Below are 17,932 nucleotides of genomic sequence, written 5' to 3'. Positions count from 1 at the left end.
ATAATAAAAGGATTTGATTTCTCAAATTTGGAATAAAATAATAGTATGATCCAACACAACTCAAACATTTTTTTTATAACAATTAATAGATCAAAATACAAAACAAATATAAAAAAGTAGAATGAGACAACATAAACCATTTCATGCCATTACAAAAGATGATAAAAGAACCTAGTACTTTATTGTGTATATACTCACAATTTAATATGGATTTACATAGTAAATTTATCATTTTACCTTTGCCATACAAATACATTTAGCTTTGATAGGAGGATAATTCAGTCTTTTAGTAAGGAAAATAATAAAGGAAAATAGTTTAGGGGTTTGACCCTATTTTGATAGGTTTGTCATAGGTTGACCGGGTCATAGGTCAACCTGTATTTTTTTTTAATCATTTAACACCAGGTCAATTCTCCCCAAATTTATTTTGAAACCTTACACGTCCTGAGCCTCTGGTCACCTGAGTCATAGGTCATCCAATTGGGTAGACTCGAGTTTTAAAATGGTGGTTTTTCATATGGGTTGCTTCCAATTTAGTTACTAGTTAGACTCATGGTTTTGAAAAGTTTACATGAGTTGATATCATTTGTTTTTCAATTACACCCTTTAAAGTTGTTCATCTTGAAAAATAAACTTTTTTATTTATTTTCTTTGGTTTTCTTTCCATCAAGTTATCCCCATCTTATGATTTAGGAAGTAGGTTTGACCGGGTGACCTATGTATTTTTTGAGATTTCTCTTTTTTACCGTATTCGGTTTCATTCTTCAATATTTTATTCTTTTTAAAATCAAACCTTATTTTTCTCCTATTTTTTCTTTTATTGTGTTATCTTGTTCGAGAGTTTTGGTGACATCATCTAAATTTTCTAGTTCTTTTTTTTAGAATTTTTTTGTTCGCTATTTTTTATTTCATCTTTATATGTTTGGATTCATGGGGATTGACAATTGTAATTTTTTTCAATTCTCTTTTTATAATATTGAGTCGTGCATTTTTTCTTCTTTTTTAAAATACATTGATAGTGCTTGAGCAATATTTTTTACATTACGGAGAATTTGGTTTGACCCTCATTGAAGCGCGGGTTATCTATCTAGTTATAACTATATGTGGTTTAAAAATTAAATATTGGAATAATATAAGCAAAAAAATAAATAGAAACAGAACCAAATCAAACTAAATAAAATCGCGAGGGACCAAATCTTGAGCGAGGTAAAATAGTTATAGAAATAAATAGATAAAATATGCGGAGAAACGAAAGTGAATACATAACGTTAACACAAAAAAAACGCATAGACAGAATCTCTCCTTTTTTTATTGACAAAATAACCCTTGAAAATCCAGGGAATCCTTTCTTTCTCTCTATATACGTGTAGATCTCTCCATGTCTGCATCTCTCCCTCTTCTCTTTTTGCTTCAGAGATTTTTTTATCAAAACATCATAAACTTTTAGTCTTTTTTGAAAGAAAAAAATGGGCTCGGTTCCACCTGAACTGAGCTTGGATTTTGTGAGGCCTTCTTCAACAACAAAAACATTTACTTCAGCAATAAAAACATTTACGTTTTTGCCTGAAACGATAACTGATTTTCTCAAGGAGGTTTCCATGATCGGTGATGCTGCAGTGAAGGGTTTGAAAGTTGATAGTTTTCTTAATGACTTGGAAGAAGAAAAGAGAAAGATCGATGCTTTTAAACGAGAGTTACCTCTTTGCATGCTCCTTCTGAATGATGGTTGGTTTCCTCCCTTTTCTTTAATGGGTTTTGATTAATGGGGTATTTTGGATTTTCAGTTTCATGAGTTGTATCCATGGAAAAATCAGTTTGGAAAAACGGGTTTTGTTTTTTTTGATGATTTTGATTAATGGGTTGTCTTTGGCTTAAAGAACTAAGTTTAAGATGGATTTTTTTGGTTGTTGATGATGTGATCAATGTTTTTTTACTGCCGTGTTTCATGTTGCAGCAATTCAAGTTGTGAGGGAGGAGTTGATGCAATGTGGAACATCAAACAATCAACAACCAGTATTGGAAGAATTCATTCCCTTGAAGAAAAAAATCGATGATCATGGTGATGATCGTGAAAGTGATGGTTTAATAAAGGAGAAAGACTCTAAAGACAAGAAAAACTGGATGAGTTCCGTTCAGTTATGGATTACTGATGATCATCATCCCTCTACTGATTACTTGTTTGATGCAAAACAAAGCTTCAAATTAGAATCTAAGGTATAACAATAATAACTTTAATTGAAGTTCATGTGATGTGTTTTTAACTTGAAGTCTTAAAAAGGAAGAGAACATGGAAAATGATTTTTTTTTCTTTTTTTTATGATTTTGTGTTTTGTTTTAGACAAACAAGAAAGCAAATCAGTATGTGAATGAGGATGCATTCCAGGCTTGTAAAGGCAGGACTGCAGCAAGAACATTTATGCCATTTAAAGCCTACCCTGGTTCGTCAAGGAAAGAGGATGACAGTAATAGAGAGGAATTGCCGGTTCCTGCTCTTTCTCTTTTAACTCCTGGAATTAAGAGCATAAAAGAGGAATCCAACTCTACAGGTTCAAGAAGCAGTTGTAGTAGATCAGTTTCTACTACTGCCCCGAATTCAGAATCAAATTTACGAAATGGACCTCAATCCCAGCAGCAGAGTTCTAGGAAGCATAGGAGGTGCTGGTCACCAGAGTTGCACCGCCAGTTTGTCAATGCTTTACAGCAACTTGGAGGCGCTCAAGGTTAGTATAAATTTGAATCCAGGTCTTTTGGTTTTAGAATCATGGTTGTGTGGGCTTATGTATATTGTTGGATGAGAATGATAGATGGGATGCAAAATTATAGTTATGCTTGGCTTGAAAGATGAAAATCATGAAGAGTTTTAGGTAAATTCTTATGTTGGCTAGAAACATGGAGATGAGATGAGAGATTAACAATATGTGTAAACTTGATGAATCCACTGGAAATTGAAAGTAGAATTTTTCATTTATTGCATTGCATTTCTGCTCATTGATTCAATTTTCGGAAGTATCTAATTCGATTCTATTGGGCATTTTATAGTTGCTACTCCCAAGCAGATTAGAGAACTTATGCAAGTTGATGGCTTGACCAATGATGAAGTGAAGAGTCATTTGCAAGTGAGTGTTCCATTTCATCTCTTTCTCATGCTTCATTTATAGAAGCATGGGTAAAAGGAAAGAAAATGCTTCAAGTATCGAAGCAATTTCCTTTTCCCTTGCTCAATGCAAGGGACATATCAAGTTTTTAAGTTCTGATAGAACTTTCTTGTTGTTGCAGAAATACCGACTTCATACACGGAGAGTGCCACCAGCTACAGCCTCCGCCCCTGCAAACCAATCTGCTATTGTTTTGGGGGGTTTGTGGATGGCCCAAGATCAGTATGGTGACTCCTCAAAGGCTAACAGTTCCAAGTCTGGCTCTCCCCAAGGTCCTCTGCAGCTAGCTGTAAACACAGGAGGGACCTCCACTACAGGAGGTGATAGCATGGAGGATGACGAAGATGCAAAATCTGAGGGCTATAGCTGGAAAAGTCACATTCACAGATCAGGAAAAGATGTATAGAGTTTGTCCACCATGAATTTTGCAGATAAACTATACATGATAGGATTATATAATTATAGAAATAATACTAGAAAAATCACATAATTAAAGGGGAAGGTTCTTGAGAATGAGTGACGCTGTTAAATTTTGCAGGATTAGCTTTCTTTCTGTCTTAAAATTGAGTGTCTGTATTTGGTTGGAATTGGTATAAAATTCTAAGACCCTTTGTGTTCATGGAATAGACGAGGCCTCTTTTCTTACCATTGATATTCTTTCCAAACATCATTGTTTAGAACTTGTGTTTGCCAAACTTTTCCAGCAAACGTGAGGTTTTGGAATAGATATTGCCAGAGATTTTCGTTCAACAGTTTCCTTTTGATGATTTTGAAGTTGAGGTGGAATTAGCTTATGAAACTGTCAACTTTGAACTCATTCGCTGGAAGTGCACCTGCTTCTTGTTGACTATTGGTGCGCATTTTATGCCCTCTCTTCTGCTTTGAGACTTCTGAATGTGGAACTCTGACGTGGAAAACCATAATAGGTCCTCAATCTGTTGCCTGAAAGACCAAGAAAAGGAAAATAAATTTTGAAGTAACGCAGCCAAAAATTTCACCCAGGATAATCATAGGATTCCAAGTCTTCTGTAATTTTTGCCAAGTTCCCTAAGGGGTACATAAGCAGGAAGTCAGGAATATTTCATTGTCAATGTATATTGTTCCTTAGGGTTTTTGTGAAGCTTCACAAAGAATTTTGAAAGGTCTTATCAGTCTAGGCACAGTATCTTTGAACTGTATTTCTTCTTCTTCCCGATAAGAATATCAGAACCAGCAGGCCCTTCAATAAGGGCTGAGCCAAACACGAGCACTAGAAACAAGAAAAGGGTGCCAGCTTCGTCACCTTACATTCTCGGTTGGTCCAACCATATTATTATCCGGTCACTCCCTAAGCTACCCTTTACCCTTTTTGGATGCTTGGTGTGTTACTTGTAATTGTTGTGATCATGATTGTGATATATTGGGAATTATTCTGTTCTCCATGGCCATTATTAAATGGACAAGGATGAGCCTAAACACGCCTCGAAGAAATTATTGTTTCAATGTATGCTCAAATTGGTTGGTGGTGGTGGTGTTTTGGCTGTGCAAGATGACAAGACAAGATCGATACTTATCCCAGTGAGAATATTATAGGTTTATATTCCTTTATTTTCTTCCGATTATGTACTCTCAAGTTATCATAGAATCAGGGTTCTTAAATTCAAGGAAAAGATAAGATGGACAAGCATGAAGTTGACATTATTCTTCCAAATTTAGCTCACCAAAGCATTCATTTCTGCTATCCAAACTGAACAAGGTATGTTTGGGAAGCGAGAATCTGGCCAGCAATAATCATGACTTTAGGCCCAATTGCGGATTACTGTTCTGGTAAATACAAGAAAAAATACAGTTAGAGCTGCAGAATTTGATTCCCCTCATCCCACTCTTCGGTTCTCACGACTCTGTAAATCTTTTTTAGGCTGTTCTTATCCTTGAATATCCATGGCTTCTCTATTCTCTAAATCAATAAAATAACGCTCTCTATTTTGAGAAACAATTATCATTCGGTAAACAAGTTTAAACTCTAAAGCTATAATGAAGCTTATCAGTATATATGATTTTGTGCCAGCTTGACTGAATTATGTGGTCTCCAAACAGCTTCTTGCTTAGTCAATTGTCAAAAATCCTAGATTTTATCCTTTCACCTAACCCGGGATCCCACCTTTTTTTTTAAAAAAAAAAACACAATCAAGTGTAATGCTTATCTGGGTCCATGACAAAACAGTCTCTCTCACAAACAGAGAGAATCTTGTAGACAAGTTATAATGAAGGAACCAGCACAGATAGGTCCACTTGAAATGAGGTGTAAATTGTTTGGTGAAAGAAGTGAGTGAAAATGATGGATCCTCTCATTAAATTCTCACCCTGAACAATTTGTGCACACAGGATTTTTCAATTCAAAGGACTGTTCTGCTTCTTTTATTCAGATGATATAGAATAGAATACAAGCAGTAGCTAAGATTAAAAACAACCATTCCCTGTTGAAGATTCCCTCAAGAACCAGCCAGAGATGATGATACTTCCTGATAGGTCTGGTATAATTAGCAAACTTGAAAATTGGAGAAAGCTATCAAAAGGGAAAGCCCCTCCCCCCCTCCCCAAAAAAAAAAAAAAGTATTAAGCAAAAAGGCCAGCCAACACCTTTCTTCTTCTATTCAAGAATTTCTGTCCATCCTTTATGTTAACATTAGCTTTCAAGAAGGTGGATTTGTGATCATAAGACACAGCAGACAACATGAGCTTAGTACTTTTGTGATTCTTACTCCCCGTTTGAAGCATTGGTTTTATCAATCTCGCCACTCTATTTTTGCATATGCGTTTTCATGATGTTGAGTATGAGAATTATCTTGCGTTTCATGATCATATCTAATGATGTCCTAGCCTTTGGTATTTGATTTTTATAACATTTTTGACTCCCTTGATTTCTCTCCTCAACTTTTAACCTTTTCACTGATGACTTGGGCTCGCATGGTTTTTGAATTCTTGTTATGAATGCTTATATTCCCAATTCCATACCATTTTCAAGCATCGCATGCCATGATGTAACAAAACAAGTGGTTAGGTGGGCAAGTGTTCGAGAATTCTAGATTTTAGGTACACATATTAAATTTTTCCTGCTAGATTCAGAGTTTGATTCGAGATGAGTTTTAGTTTAAATTTGTTTTTGATATAGACTTGGTTAAATTTACATAGTGGATTGACTTGAAATTTAATTCATTTCATCGGATCAAAACAAGAAACTTCTTTTTAAAAAATAAAATATTGTTATTTTGATGAAAAAAATTAAACTAGTATTAATCTGGTTTAAAATCCAATTAAATTAAAAAAGAGAGACTACATGTGAAACTGGTTCGATGGTACACTTGTATTAATCTTCACGCTGGTTTTTGTCAATGGAAAATTAATCTATTTTCACTGACAGCCGACATTTTCTTACAATTCTATTAGAATTCGAAATCGGGAGATGATAACAGTTGAAACTTGACCACTTGGAAAGTTCAAAAATCGAAGGTAAACAGGAGGATTCACCAAACATCTTAAGGGTTGGGCCTTAAACCTCGAACGCCAATTCTAAGACAGAAATGGTGATAACGTTTCATTTCAGGCCTGAACCATGCGATAAACTATGGGCCAAATTGGCATCGGTTACGTGTAGCTGCAACGACAATGGAAGCTGCAACTTCTTGATCAACTGTACAGAAGAGCGCATTCTACCCAGTACCGAGCAGGGACGCACCCGCATCAACCGAAAGAGAAATATATATATATATATATATATATATATATATATATATATATATATATATATATATATATATATATCCCATAACGTACGTTCGTGTGGAACGAAAAATACAGATACAGCAAATCATTTCATGAACCTAATTTATATGGACAAAACATGTCCACATCAAGATTGGAACTTGGTTTTCCTATGACTAACTCATTCTTGCAGCAATATTTTAGGAAATGTTAGGAGAGAGATAAGAGCAGGGGTAAGAACTATCCATTTGGCAAAATTTAGCAGGCTGTGATCCTCAAAAAATACTGGTCAAACCCTTGAGCGACGGTTTAGTGTAATATAAAAAAAATTTAGAAACGCACAGATGCCTCTATTTATGCGCCAAGTATGGATTCAATACCAGGACAATGCAGTTACTGAACTTCAGGAGCGAGCGAGAGAGAGAGAGAGAAACAAACTATTATACGATATCAAAGATATTAAGCAAAGATCATACAAGAATTTGTTAACTGGAGAGGCAAAGAAAATCAGTGATGGCACAAGCACAACCTGAAAGAAAAACTGAAGAAATCTGTGTAGAAAAAAAAGAAATGAAAGAAACAACCAAACCCAAAAATGATAGTAACAAGAATAGTGATTCTGTGTCCTTCAAATTCAACGCGCAGGCACCAGAATTTGTGCCAAGATCGCATACAAATACAACCCGATTGCCTATATCAGGTTATTTTTATCCTTGCTTTCACTATTTTGGTGCCACTGCTAGTGCTGCTGGAGGGTCTGATTGGATCTTTGTTGGGGACCAAGACCATGCTGCTGCCTATTTAATCTCTAATAATCCAAATCATGCTATGTCTATTTGCCCCTCAAAGAATAGAGGTGTTCTCACTGACGATCTTCGGGAAAAGATCATCAAACAGGTTCTCATTCTTTGTTTGAAACCGCATCTCTGCGTGTTTTTCGTTGGCTCTCAGTTTCATCTTTATTTATTCTTGTATCGTTGTGTTATAATTATGTTTATTAGATGATTCGCATGTTCTTTTTAAAGCCTTTTACATGCATCAATTGGTGCTGCTAGCTAGGTTTTTAATTCCTTAAACTAGTGATATAATATGACAAGTTTGATTGGTTAATGGCAAGGTTTTTTGGTGCAAAATGTATTTTTACAAATGCATGGTAAGAATCTTGGCACACCAAATCTTTCTTAGCTTCTCAGCCATTTCCATCATGTTTTTTCATTTCTTTTGTTGATTTGTCATGCCTTTTTTTTCTCTTCATCAGGCCTGCATTTTCGACATCCATTCATAAACAACATGACAAGTTTTTGGCACTCGAGTCATCTTGCTTATGTTGACCAACATATGCTCTGTTCATAATGAATCCCGTATTGAAATGCTCTTACAGTCCGCGAACTATTTGTGTCTAAAATAGGTGGAGTACCAACTCAGTGACATGAGTCTTCTAGCGAACGAGTCCATGTCCAAGCACGTTAGTAAAGATCCTGAAGGTTATGGTAAGGATCTTTGAAGTATTATTCTCTATGGACCTATATGTTGCTGTAGCAGTAGTAGTTCGATGTTCTTATCATATCTTTTTGGCTGTACTGCAGTGCCGATAGCTGTTATTGCTTCAACTAAGAAAATGAGGTCCCTTGTTAGCGATAATGATTTGCTTGCTCAAGCACTCAAGTCTTCTTCAAAACTTGTAACTTCTTTCTCTTAAATTGCCTCATCGTTGTTTTTGCAATTATCAAAAGCAAAACTGTTAAATCCAGAGGGACCTCTCTCTTTGTTGTTTTATCGATGTTCTGTAGGTTCTAGCTGAAGATGGCAAGAAGGTTAAACGCAAACTCCCTTTCACTGATAAACATAGAGAAGAATTGCAGGTAAATCAGCACAGACTTTCTCTGTCAGACAAATGATTTGAAAATAATTTTCTACGTAATTCTGCTTGGTGCAAAACATTATTATTTTTTCTCCCTGCAGTCTCGTATTGTTGTCGTGGAGAATTTGCCTGACGATCACTCTCATCAAAATGTCCAGAAAATTTTTAGCGTGATTGGAAGGTCAAGTCTAGAACAGAAACACAAGAAGTTTGTATTTCTGTTATTCTAGAAAATATCAGGTTCATGGATATTGTGTATTAACAATAGCCATTGTTAACAGTGCGAAAACCATCAGAATATGCCATCCTCAAGAATCCAATTCTTCCCGGGCTAAAAATGGCTTCTTTGTAACCAACAAGGTATCAATCATGAATTGGCACACATTTTCTTTCCAAGCCAGGCAAGGATAGTGTTAAAAGGAAAATTTTCACGGTTGCTTTTCCCTTTACTCTCTAGCTGCACGCACTTGTGGAGCTGGAATCCCGAGTTATAGCTGAGAAAGCGGTATGTCAATGCAACTATGCCAATATTTTTTTATTTTTGTTATGAAATTGAGAGCTTCTTCTAAGTTCACCAGGTTGAAAAGTTGAATGATGAAAGGAATTGGAGGAAAGGCCTTAAAGTAAGGTTGCTACTTCGATGCTCGGTAGGCAAAAACTAAGTTGTTAATTGCACCATCTCAGTATGTTCTGATCAACAAAAGACTATATATAGCTTACTATCTGTAAAAAAAAAAATTGCAGCCAAAATCTGTTCTCACCAGGGGCAGAAAGTCAGAATTTGACAACATTTTGGATGGAGAAGATTCACCCCTTGATGAATCAACAGAAGATACCTCTCAACCAAACAATTCAGAGTCTGCCATAGAGAGTTGTGTACGTAACTTCTCTTGTCTAACTAGTCCTATCTTGACATCCATGTATCTTAATTCTCAATCTTCCAGGATCATATAATTTTTCGGAATTAATTTTTACGTCTACATTCAAAATATCTTTTTAGTTTTTCTAGAAGCCAAGTATTAATGATATGATTATCTTATTAAGTATCTAGAATTATCGATAAACTAGTATAAATATGTATTGAAGGAGTTGTAATCCAAGTGCAAGTTTGTTGGGATTTCCTCTCTTAGGAGAGTAATATGATATAAAAGAGAATTGGCCTGCCATTAGTGGCCTTCCACCATGCTTCTCTTCCTACCTTCTCCCCTATTTTTTCCCAACAGAATTGGCTTGCTATTTTCCCAGCATACTGAAAAATGCCATGCCGATGCTCTAAATTAACAATAATAACAGTGTTAAATGTTAACGCCTTACAATTTTTGTCGAATATTTTTCTTAGGCTGAAGATAATCCAGGGGCATCAAAGAAGGCATGGGCAAAAGGCCGTGGCAAGGGCAAAGGCCGCGGTCAAATAATTTGTGCCAGAGGTATGCTTGCTCCTCCAAAATGTGGCAGCACCCCTCACTGTGAAGCATCTCCTAAAAAAACTTGTAAGGGTCCAAGAATGCCTGATGGGACCAAAGGTTTCACTGTGGGTAGAGGCAAGCCGTTGGTTACTTCAGGTCTGACCAGTTCAATGATGGAGTAATGTCCATTAATTTCTCTTTTGATTGACCGGTCACTATCTTGTAGCTTTGAAGAAGCAGAAGATTGGTTTTGTAGAATCTTCGGCCTCCTATAATTTCTCAAGGCACCACCAGTATTTCTTAATAATTTGAGGTGTATAGTATAGTATGGGCATTTATTGAGAAAACCGTTGTCGAATGATAGCAATGGTTTTCTCGAATGCCATTTTTACGTAGGAAAGTTGTCTAAGTTCCCTTTATTCCTGCATGTGTAAACTGTCTGAATAATGAATTTGAGGGATGCATCCTCTCACTCTCTCTGTCATTTTCTGTTCTGATAATCTCACTCTCTCCTTCTCATGTTGTAATCTTGTCCCTGTCATATCACGGAAGAAAATAGTAAAAATACGGATTTTTGTTCTCCATTTGTAGCCCCGTTTCTAGAGGAGAAAAGGGGGAGCCATGGTTATAAAATTGGCATAAATAAACGTATTTTCCATGCAATGCCAAATGGCCTGTTAGCTCAGTTGGCTGGAGTGTCGTGCTAATTACTCTCTAACTACGTAGAAACCTGTATGGGCCATTGTTTTTAATTTTAGTTTCCATTTCTCAAACAAGTCTCTAACTACACAGAATATTGACTGCCTAAACCTGTTTTGATTTTCAATTGGGCTCCAGAGGTTTAAAAACATTCTCAAGTCCACCATTTATATTCGTTTATGCATTCCATCAGAAGTATACATTTATGCATAAAAATTACAATGTTCATAGACCTTGATAGAGAACTAAACTAAGAATTTAAGGAAACTTTGGGGATGGGAACTCAATTGAGATAAAAATTCTTTCAGAACCTAATTGAGAATTTTGATTATAGTTTTGGTTTTTTCTTTCTTTTTTTTATGCCTTTTTCTGTTCCATGTGAAGTCATTTCATATTTTCAGAGTTATATTAGTCATTTTACTCCATATCCATACACAGAAATTGCTAAAAGAGAACTCTTTTATTATTATTATTATTATTATAGAGCTTTAATCTATGCAAGAGAACATGTCATGATTATACTTGTAAGTAAATTACTTGTTTTTAGTTATCCAATTGTTTTTATAATAAATGATATCAATTAAATTAGGTTTGAATTTAACCTTAAAATATCTGTTAATCAATTTTGCAATATCGAACATATCTCTCAAATCATATATCAGAACGAGTTAAAAGTTTACAGAGAGATATTAGACACATGAAACTATAATTTGATAAATTTTCAGGTCAAATATAGTTTGAGAATATATTATTTCATAGGATCAAAGTTATTAGATAAATCTTATCAAATCTACCAAACTAGACATTTGTATACTGTCTAGAACATATCTGGAGCTACATGTGAAATTTTGTTGCCATTCAAGTTGTGATGGAAACTACACATCTTAAGATTTTCAACCATATATGGTAGGCCTAGTAATTCATCCAGAAGAAAGAGAACAACGTATTTGAAGTCAGGACTAAAAATATGCCAAGAATGTGTGAAATCGGAGATTCGAGCTTCATGGAGGAATTTCAACATAAAGACTTTGTTTTTATTATTCTATTATATTCTATTTATTTAATTTTGAATAATTATTTTTAATTTAGATTTGTTCTAGTCTATTAGACATTATTTAAGGGTTTATTTCATTATTGAATTTATGTTAGTTGATTACTAGTTTAGGCTCATTAACCTGCAACCCAAAAGAGATCCATTAGGGTTAGTTAGAGGAGACTATATTATGTTTTTTTAGCTGCAAATTCCAGCAGCAAGTTAGAGAATAAATGTGAGCTTTAAAAATTTAGAGAATTTCAAATAGATTTAGGCTCTAAAAATTAGGTTATATCCTTTATTTTCTTCTTGTTAATTTCAGCTTCCTTAGCTTTAGTTATCTTTGATTCAGTTTTTAATTATTTTGTGTTTAGAGCTTAGTAGTTTGCATCTAGGGTTTCTTAAAAAAGGGTGTTATTTTAGTTTGTTACTGTCACATAATATATTAGTAGCATAAAGAGTCAAAAAAGAAATAAAGAAAAGAACATTCAAAAGTCATTTTTGTTGAATTTGCTACGACACACAAATAAGGGAGAATTTGGACCAAATAAATTAAAACAAAACTCTAAAATTTTATATATTAGTTCTAGGAGTCTTAATATCACCCTCATATAAAATTTGAGCTCATTTGGAGATCGTTTGCTATAGTAACCAAGGTCAGGATTAAAACTTGTCATAATAGGTTAGATTTGCATCAGAAGGGAATTTTGGATAAAAGAAACTCCTAAAATTCTCAAATTATATATACTGGGTTTTAAGGTTCTAATAGCATCCCATATAAAATTTTAGGTAATTTGGAGTTTATTTTCTATAAGAACTAAACTTGGGATTGGAATTTGTTGTAACGGGTCCAATTCACATTAGTAATTCAAACTTTTTTTGCTGGTAGTTTTTTTTTCCAATTATGATAGTATAATAACATCATAATTGATATATTTAGGTGTCATTTAAAAATATTTTTATATAAACTTTCATTTTTTTCTTTCGCGTTTTAAAAAACATCTATTTTTCGTACAAATTTGCTTGTTACTCGTGAAATTATAATCATAGATTCATCTGTACTTGTTTTCATATTTTTATTACTTATTTAGTCATATACACATATTTGCATATGCTGTTAAGGCTATTATATTTGGTGTTGATTTCAGTTCCGCAAGAGTCGAAGGAAGGTGAGACGAGAGGAAAAAGGTGTAGCAAACATATTTGAGTGAAATACAAGAGTGTAAACACGTGAGGGAGTGGCGAGCAATATATATTTATTTTCATCTAACAAATTTTCAGATTAAAAAATATCAGAGGTAAACAACAACATGGCACCACATAGAGGAGACAATGAAATTGTAACTCAATTAAGCATTATGAATCAATAAATAGATTAAATGGCCAATGAATTTGGAGATAGGTTGAATAGGTTAGAGAGAAAACGTGTTAATCATCATGATAGGGTTCAAATTAGGTCTGAACGAAGATAATTTAATGTTAAGAGAGCTGTTATACGAGTTAACACTAATATGAATGAGTTTGTAACTGATAATGCATACATGAGTGATGTTAATTTTAAAGATGCGTTTGTGAGATATGGGGAACGTTTGGATAACAACGAAATTATCAGTTTGTAAGGAAAGATATGGTGATAATTTTGGTTAGAGGGGTAATTATTGGTACCAGGGCCATAATGCTGACTTAGGTGGAGATTTAGGTACAATTAAGTTGAAAATATCAGCTTTTCAGGGAAAAAATGCTCTAGAAGTTTATTTAGAATGAAAGAAGAAGGTGGAGTGGATTTTTTAGTGTCATAATTATTCAGAGCCCAAGAAAGTCAAGCTTGTTGTGATTGTTTTTACTAATTATGTCATTATATGGTGGGATCAGTTAGTGACAAACTACAAGAGGAATTATGATATCCAAGTTGATACTTGGGATGAGATGAAATCCCTTACAAGGAGGCGATTTGTGCCTGACCACTATTATAGAGAATTTGCTTTTCTCCTCTCTTTTATCGTGACTTACTCCTATATACACCAAGAAATCAGTTTTGAACTTAAAGTTTTGGTTTGCATAAAGGTTGAAAAACAAGTAAGTATCTCATTCCTTATTGTTATTCTTGATTAGGGATTGATTGCGGAAGGTTTTAAAAAGAGTTAGGATTTTTATTATGATTTGATGATTGAATGATTTAAGAGATTTAATTGAAGCATTAGGGTGTTAGTTGGCCTAAAACAAATTGATTAGATAATTGAAAGTGTTGCGATGTGTACAACATCTCGAACAACGAGTCTGTCTCCTGAGATGTGTGTAAAAATAGGGTTTTAGATTTAATCATAAGATTATAATTATGAGGTTTAGGAGTCGCCACCTAGTATTATGGTTACTAGGAAACCTAATGGTCCGTGAAAGTCCAGGTAAGGGACTGGTCGTGTAAGGAGAAGACGCATCACTCTCAGTGTACCCTACCTAATGTAACCTGCATTGTTGTTTGATTGTTATTCTAAGTTGTGTTTCTGTCCATTGATCTTATCTAATGTTCAAAGTAAATCTCATTTCGTGAGAAAGTCTCTATTTTATTAGGTTAAATCCTAATCATTATAAGGGTCAAACTTATTTATTTCTTGGATATAACTAAGTCCTAGCATTCCAAATAACAAAATAATTATGGTTTTTTTTTTTGTATTTTGGCCAAACCCTAACAGATAATCATAAACTGGTTACTAAATCTATTTTTGCATTCTTTTTAAAATGATAACAATGTAATTTTTTCTTAGAAAATATGCATGAAAAACCTTTAGGATTTGGTCGTATGCACAAAAACAAAATATTTTTTTGTTTTATTTTAAATGAATATTTATTCTTTAATTTTTTTTATTTTTTTGAAGTTTTAGAGGAAACCGAGTATTTTTTTAATATCGGGTCCGTATCTTACAGTATTCTACAACCCGATATGATGCAAAATTATAGGAAAAACATACGAATATTTTTAAAATGCCCTTTGGAAAACTTGAAATTCTTTTTTTAATATTTTAATATTATTGTTGTTGTTGTTGTTGTTGTTATTGTTGTTGTTGTTGTTATTTTATTAAATATATGTTGGGCTGAACCTGGCTCAGCCATCTAGGCTGGGTTAGAACGAGTCTAGCTCGACTCGTTTGGGTGGGGCTAACTATCAACCTAACATATTTCTTTTTTTTAAAGTGGGCTGGATCCGGCCCGGTCGTACAAGCTGGGCTGAAGTGAGACCAACCCAGATTATAAGTTAATTGTTTTGCAGAACGTGAATCAATGTTTACATTCTATATGCAACTTGAGAGGTTACATGTCGTTGGGGAAAGTGAGGGAAGGAGAGAAAGAAGCTCACTTGGTGCAGGGGTTACAGTTGTCGTCACTGGTCTAGCATGAGGACGGTAGAAGTGTTGGCGGCTCACAGTGGGGTTAAAGTTGTTGCCGACAAAGGGGCTGGTTTTTATTGCTGGAAGAAGAAACTTATGAGGGAGAGGGAGAATCTTACAGTGGTTGCTCTTGTTGTCGGTGAGAAGATGAGTTGATAAAGGAGGTTGGGTTGTTGTTGTTCACGGTGGTGCTAAGGTGGCGGCGGTTGATGAAGCGGTAGAGAGAGGAGGAAGAGACTTGCATAGAGAATAAGAAAAAAACTGAGAAAGAGCTTATGTTTTTCAAACTTTGGCCTCTGACTTCTCCCCCCTCAATGCATGAAATCCACCCCTATTTATAGAGGGTGAAAAAGGAATATTTTATTTTTATTGGAGACAAATCTTGGCCCTTGATTCAACCCGGAAGGATCTTAACCGTTAGCTTAAAGTGGTCATCATGAACTGTCAAATTCGACAGTTAAAGGTTGTTTGAGTTGGACTATTTGGGCCAACGTCATTGTCGATATGGTGTCAATCAGCCAAAAAGAACCATATCGGGGTATGGTCAAATGTTAGGCCATCATGGTGGTGCATGTTTTGTCAAGTTTGGTGAAGAGATGAAGCATTAAATGCCCCTGAAAAGTAGTCATCCTAACAGCTTTTCTAGCAAAAAAAAAAAAAAAAGAAGATGATGAACAATAATCAGATGACATGTCATATGGTTCTTTTTTTTGTTACTCTTTAGGTAAAAAAAACAGTGTTGTTTTGGACAAAATGTGTCATTTATTTAAATGAAAATGTGTCGTTTGGGATTTTAGGGTTTTAATTTAGGGATTTGACCAAAATTTAATTTAGTCATTCGACTTTTGATTCCTATAATCACACTTTTGATTGGCCTAGAACTTTTAATTTTATGCAATTTTGCATTGAGTTTCAGCGCTTTTTTTCATTTTGGTGCTTGGTTTTGGATTTATGCAAATTGACTTTTCATTTAGCATTAAACTTAAAGTCTCTTTAATTTCACCCCTAATTTCGATCAATTTAGTTCCCAAAGTTCTGTGCTTTTTCAGAAAGGTCTTTGACTGTGAATTTCTTCAATTTAACCCTCAATTGACCTTAAACTTCTAATTTTCCTTCAAGTTTACCCCTGATTTGAAACAATTGACTTTATAAAAATTAAGGTTGGTCCTCTAAAATGTCAATCTTCTCAATTAAGCTCAAATTAGGCTCCCAAACTTAATTTGTTTACCAATTAAGTATCTGTTAAATTTAAATTGACTTATTTAAAGTATAATTAAGTTTTTGCACTGAATTAAATCTTTTAATTTGATCCAAATCAATTCTTAAACATAATTAAACTTTTAATTTGGCCCATGATTAAATCAAATTGGCCTATTAAAAATCTAATTATATCATGGACTTAATTTTTATGTAGATTCATCGAATAATCATTTAATTTGACCTTGAATTTGTATTGTCTCTCCAGTCTTAGGTACAACGGGGTATAATTATGCTCCAAATTTATCTAAAATTTTCAGCCTGATATTTCTATATGTACCTAGGATCTTCTTCAGCCAGCTTGTGCCACATCATTAGTCCTCTTACTATTATTATTTATTTATTATTTTTTATTTTAAAAGGAAAAGGGTAAAGTTTAGAGAATAACTCAAAAATAGGTTATGACAGGAATCATGAGTTGTTGAAGAACATGTTATGTTTTTGTGTAATCTATAGATTTAAATATTGACAAATCATGATTCTGAGAATTCCGATCAATCGGTCAACCGCTTTTTCTAAATTGATAGATCGATTTGTTTATTGTTACCGATTGGCCTTTGATAGCGATCGACTAGTTGTTAATTTTGGTCAACTAAGTAACTCAATAATAGAGTTTTATCAAGTCTGTTGGGTTCGATTCATTTGGGTTATGTTCGGGATCAATTGATTGAATCAGTTCAGCTTTATATTTACATTTTGGTCTCTAAGATTAGAGTTTTTAATCTTTTTATGTTTCTTTGCTTCAAGTCATTTTTTAGTGTTTTTCGTATCCTTTATAGGTTATGCTGGCATTCCTCCTAATGATCTTTAATAGTCTTTGGTTGTGCATCTGTTTGTTTTTTGCTTTCATTTTCCGATGAGTGAGATAATCTTTAATATGTATGTAAGATAAATAAATATGTATGTTGATTATATGATGAGTATAACTAGTTAATTTCTTGAATATTTATATATATTGCTTTATTTTCCGAGTCCTCATCCATTCTTGAATTTGAACTCGTATTTTATTTAACTAAATTATATTCAATAAGATATACATTGCTTTGGTAATTATATGAGTATCTATTATGTCTCGATATCGATATACTTATCAGTAACTACATGCTAACAGAGAGTAGTTAGTCTATGTGCACATAATATTCTATATACCTGGCTGGTGAGTGAGGCACCGGCTTGTGGTGATTGATCCTTCCACTGTGATCACCTTTAGGTGTCATCTGATCTCTGACATGTAGTCCACTACTTTATGTTAATATGCTTAGTATGTATATTTATATCAAGATATATCAACTTGCAAACTATTAATATTTAAGATGCATGTTAAATGTTATTCCCTCACAAAGTTGGTTGAATTCATCTCTCATTTTTAATATTATTTAGGTTCTTAGTTTCTGTTA

General features: G+C 34.0%; 2 protein-coding genes across 2 annotated transcripts; both read left to right on the top strand.

The window, feature by feature from the left end:
- The first annotated feature begins 1,267 nt into the window (after positions 1-1,267).
- On the top strand, positions 1,268-3,779 carry LOC18097827 (transcription factor HHO6). The gene is made up of 5 exons (XM_006384390.3): positions 1,268-1,725; positions 1,955-2,214; positions 2,339-2,720; positions 3,040-3,116; positions 3,277-3,779. Exons 1-5 carry the CDS (start codon positions 1,467-1,469, stop codon positions 3,559-3,561), a joined length of 1,263 nt encoding a protein of 420 aa, XP_006384452.1. The 5' UTR covers positions 1,268-1,466; the 3' UTR covers positions 3,562-3,779.
- A 3,464-nt stretch (positions 3,780-7,243) lies between these two features.
- LOC18097826 (la-related protein 6C) lies at positions 7,244-10,647 on the top strand. Its single transcript, XM_024598468.2, has 10 exons — positions 7,244-7,793; positions 8,305-8,386; positions 8,483-8,577; positions 8,687-8,758; positions 8,859-8,938; positions 9,039-9,117; positions 9,215-9,262; positions 9,336-9,404; positions 9,502-9,633; positions 10,097-10,647. The coding sequence occupies exons 1-10, from the start codon at positions 7,410-7,412 to the stop codon at positions 10,343-10,345; spliced, it is 1,290 nt and encodes a 429-aa protein (XP_024454236.2). The 5' UTR covers positions 7,244-7,409; the 3' UTR covers positions 10,346-10,647.
- Positions 10,648-17,932: the final 7,285 nt, after the last annotated feature.

Source organism: Populus trichocarpa, chromosome 4 (assembly GCF_000002775.5).
Source record: "Populus trichocarpa isolate Nisqually-1 chromosome 4, P.trichocarpa_v4.1, whole genome shotgun sequence".
Taxonomy (NCBI): domain Eukaryota; kingdom Viridiplantae; phylum Streptophyta; class Magnoliopsida; order Malpighiales; family Salicaceae; genus Populus; species Populus trichocarpa.
This window is presented reverse-complemented; position numbering and strand designations above follow the sequence as displayed.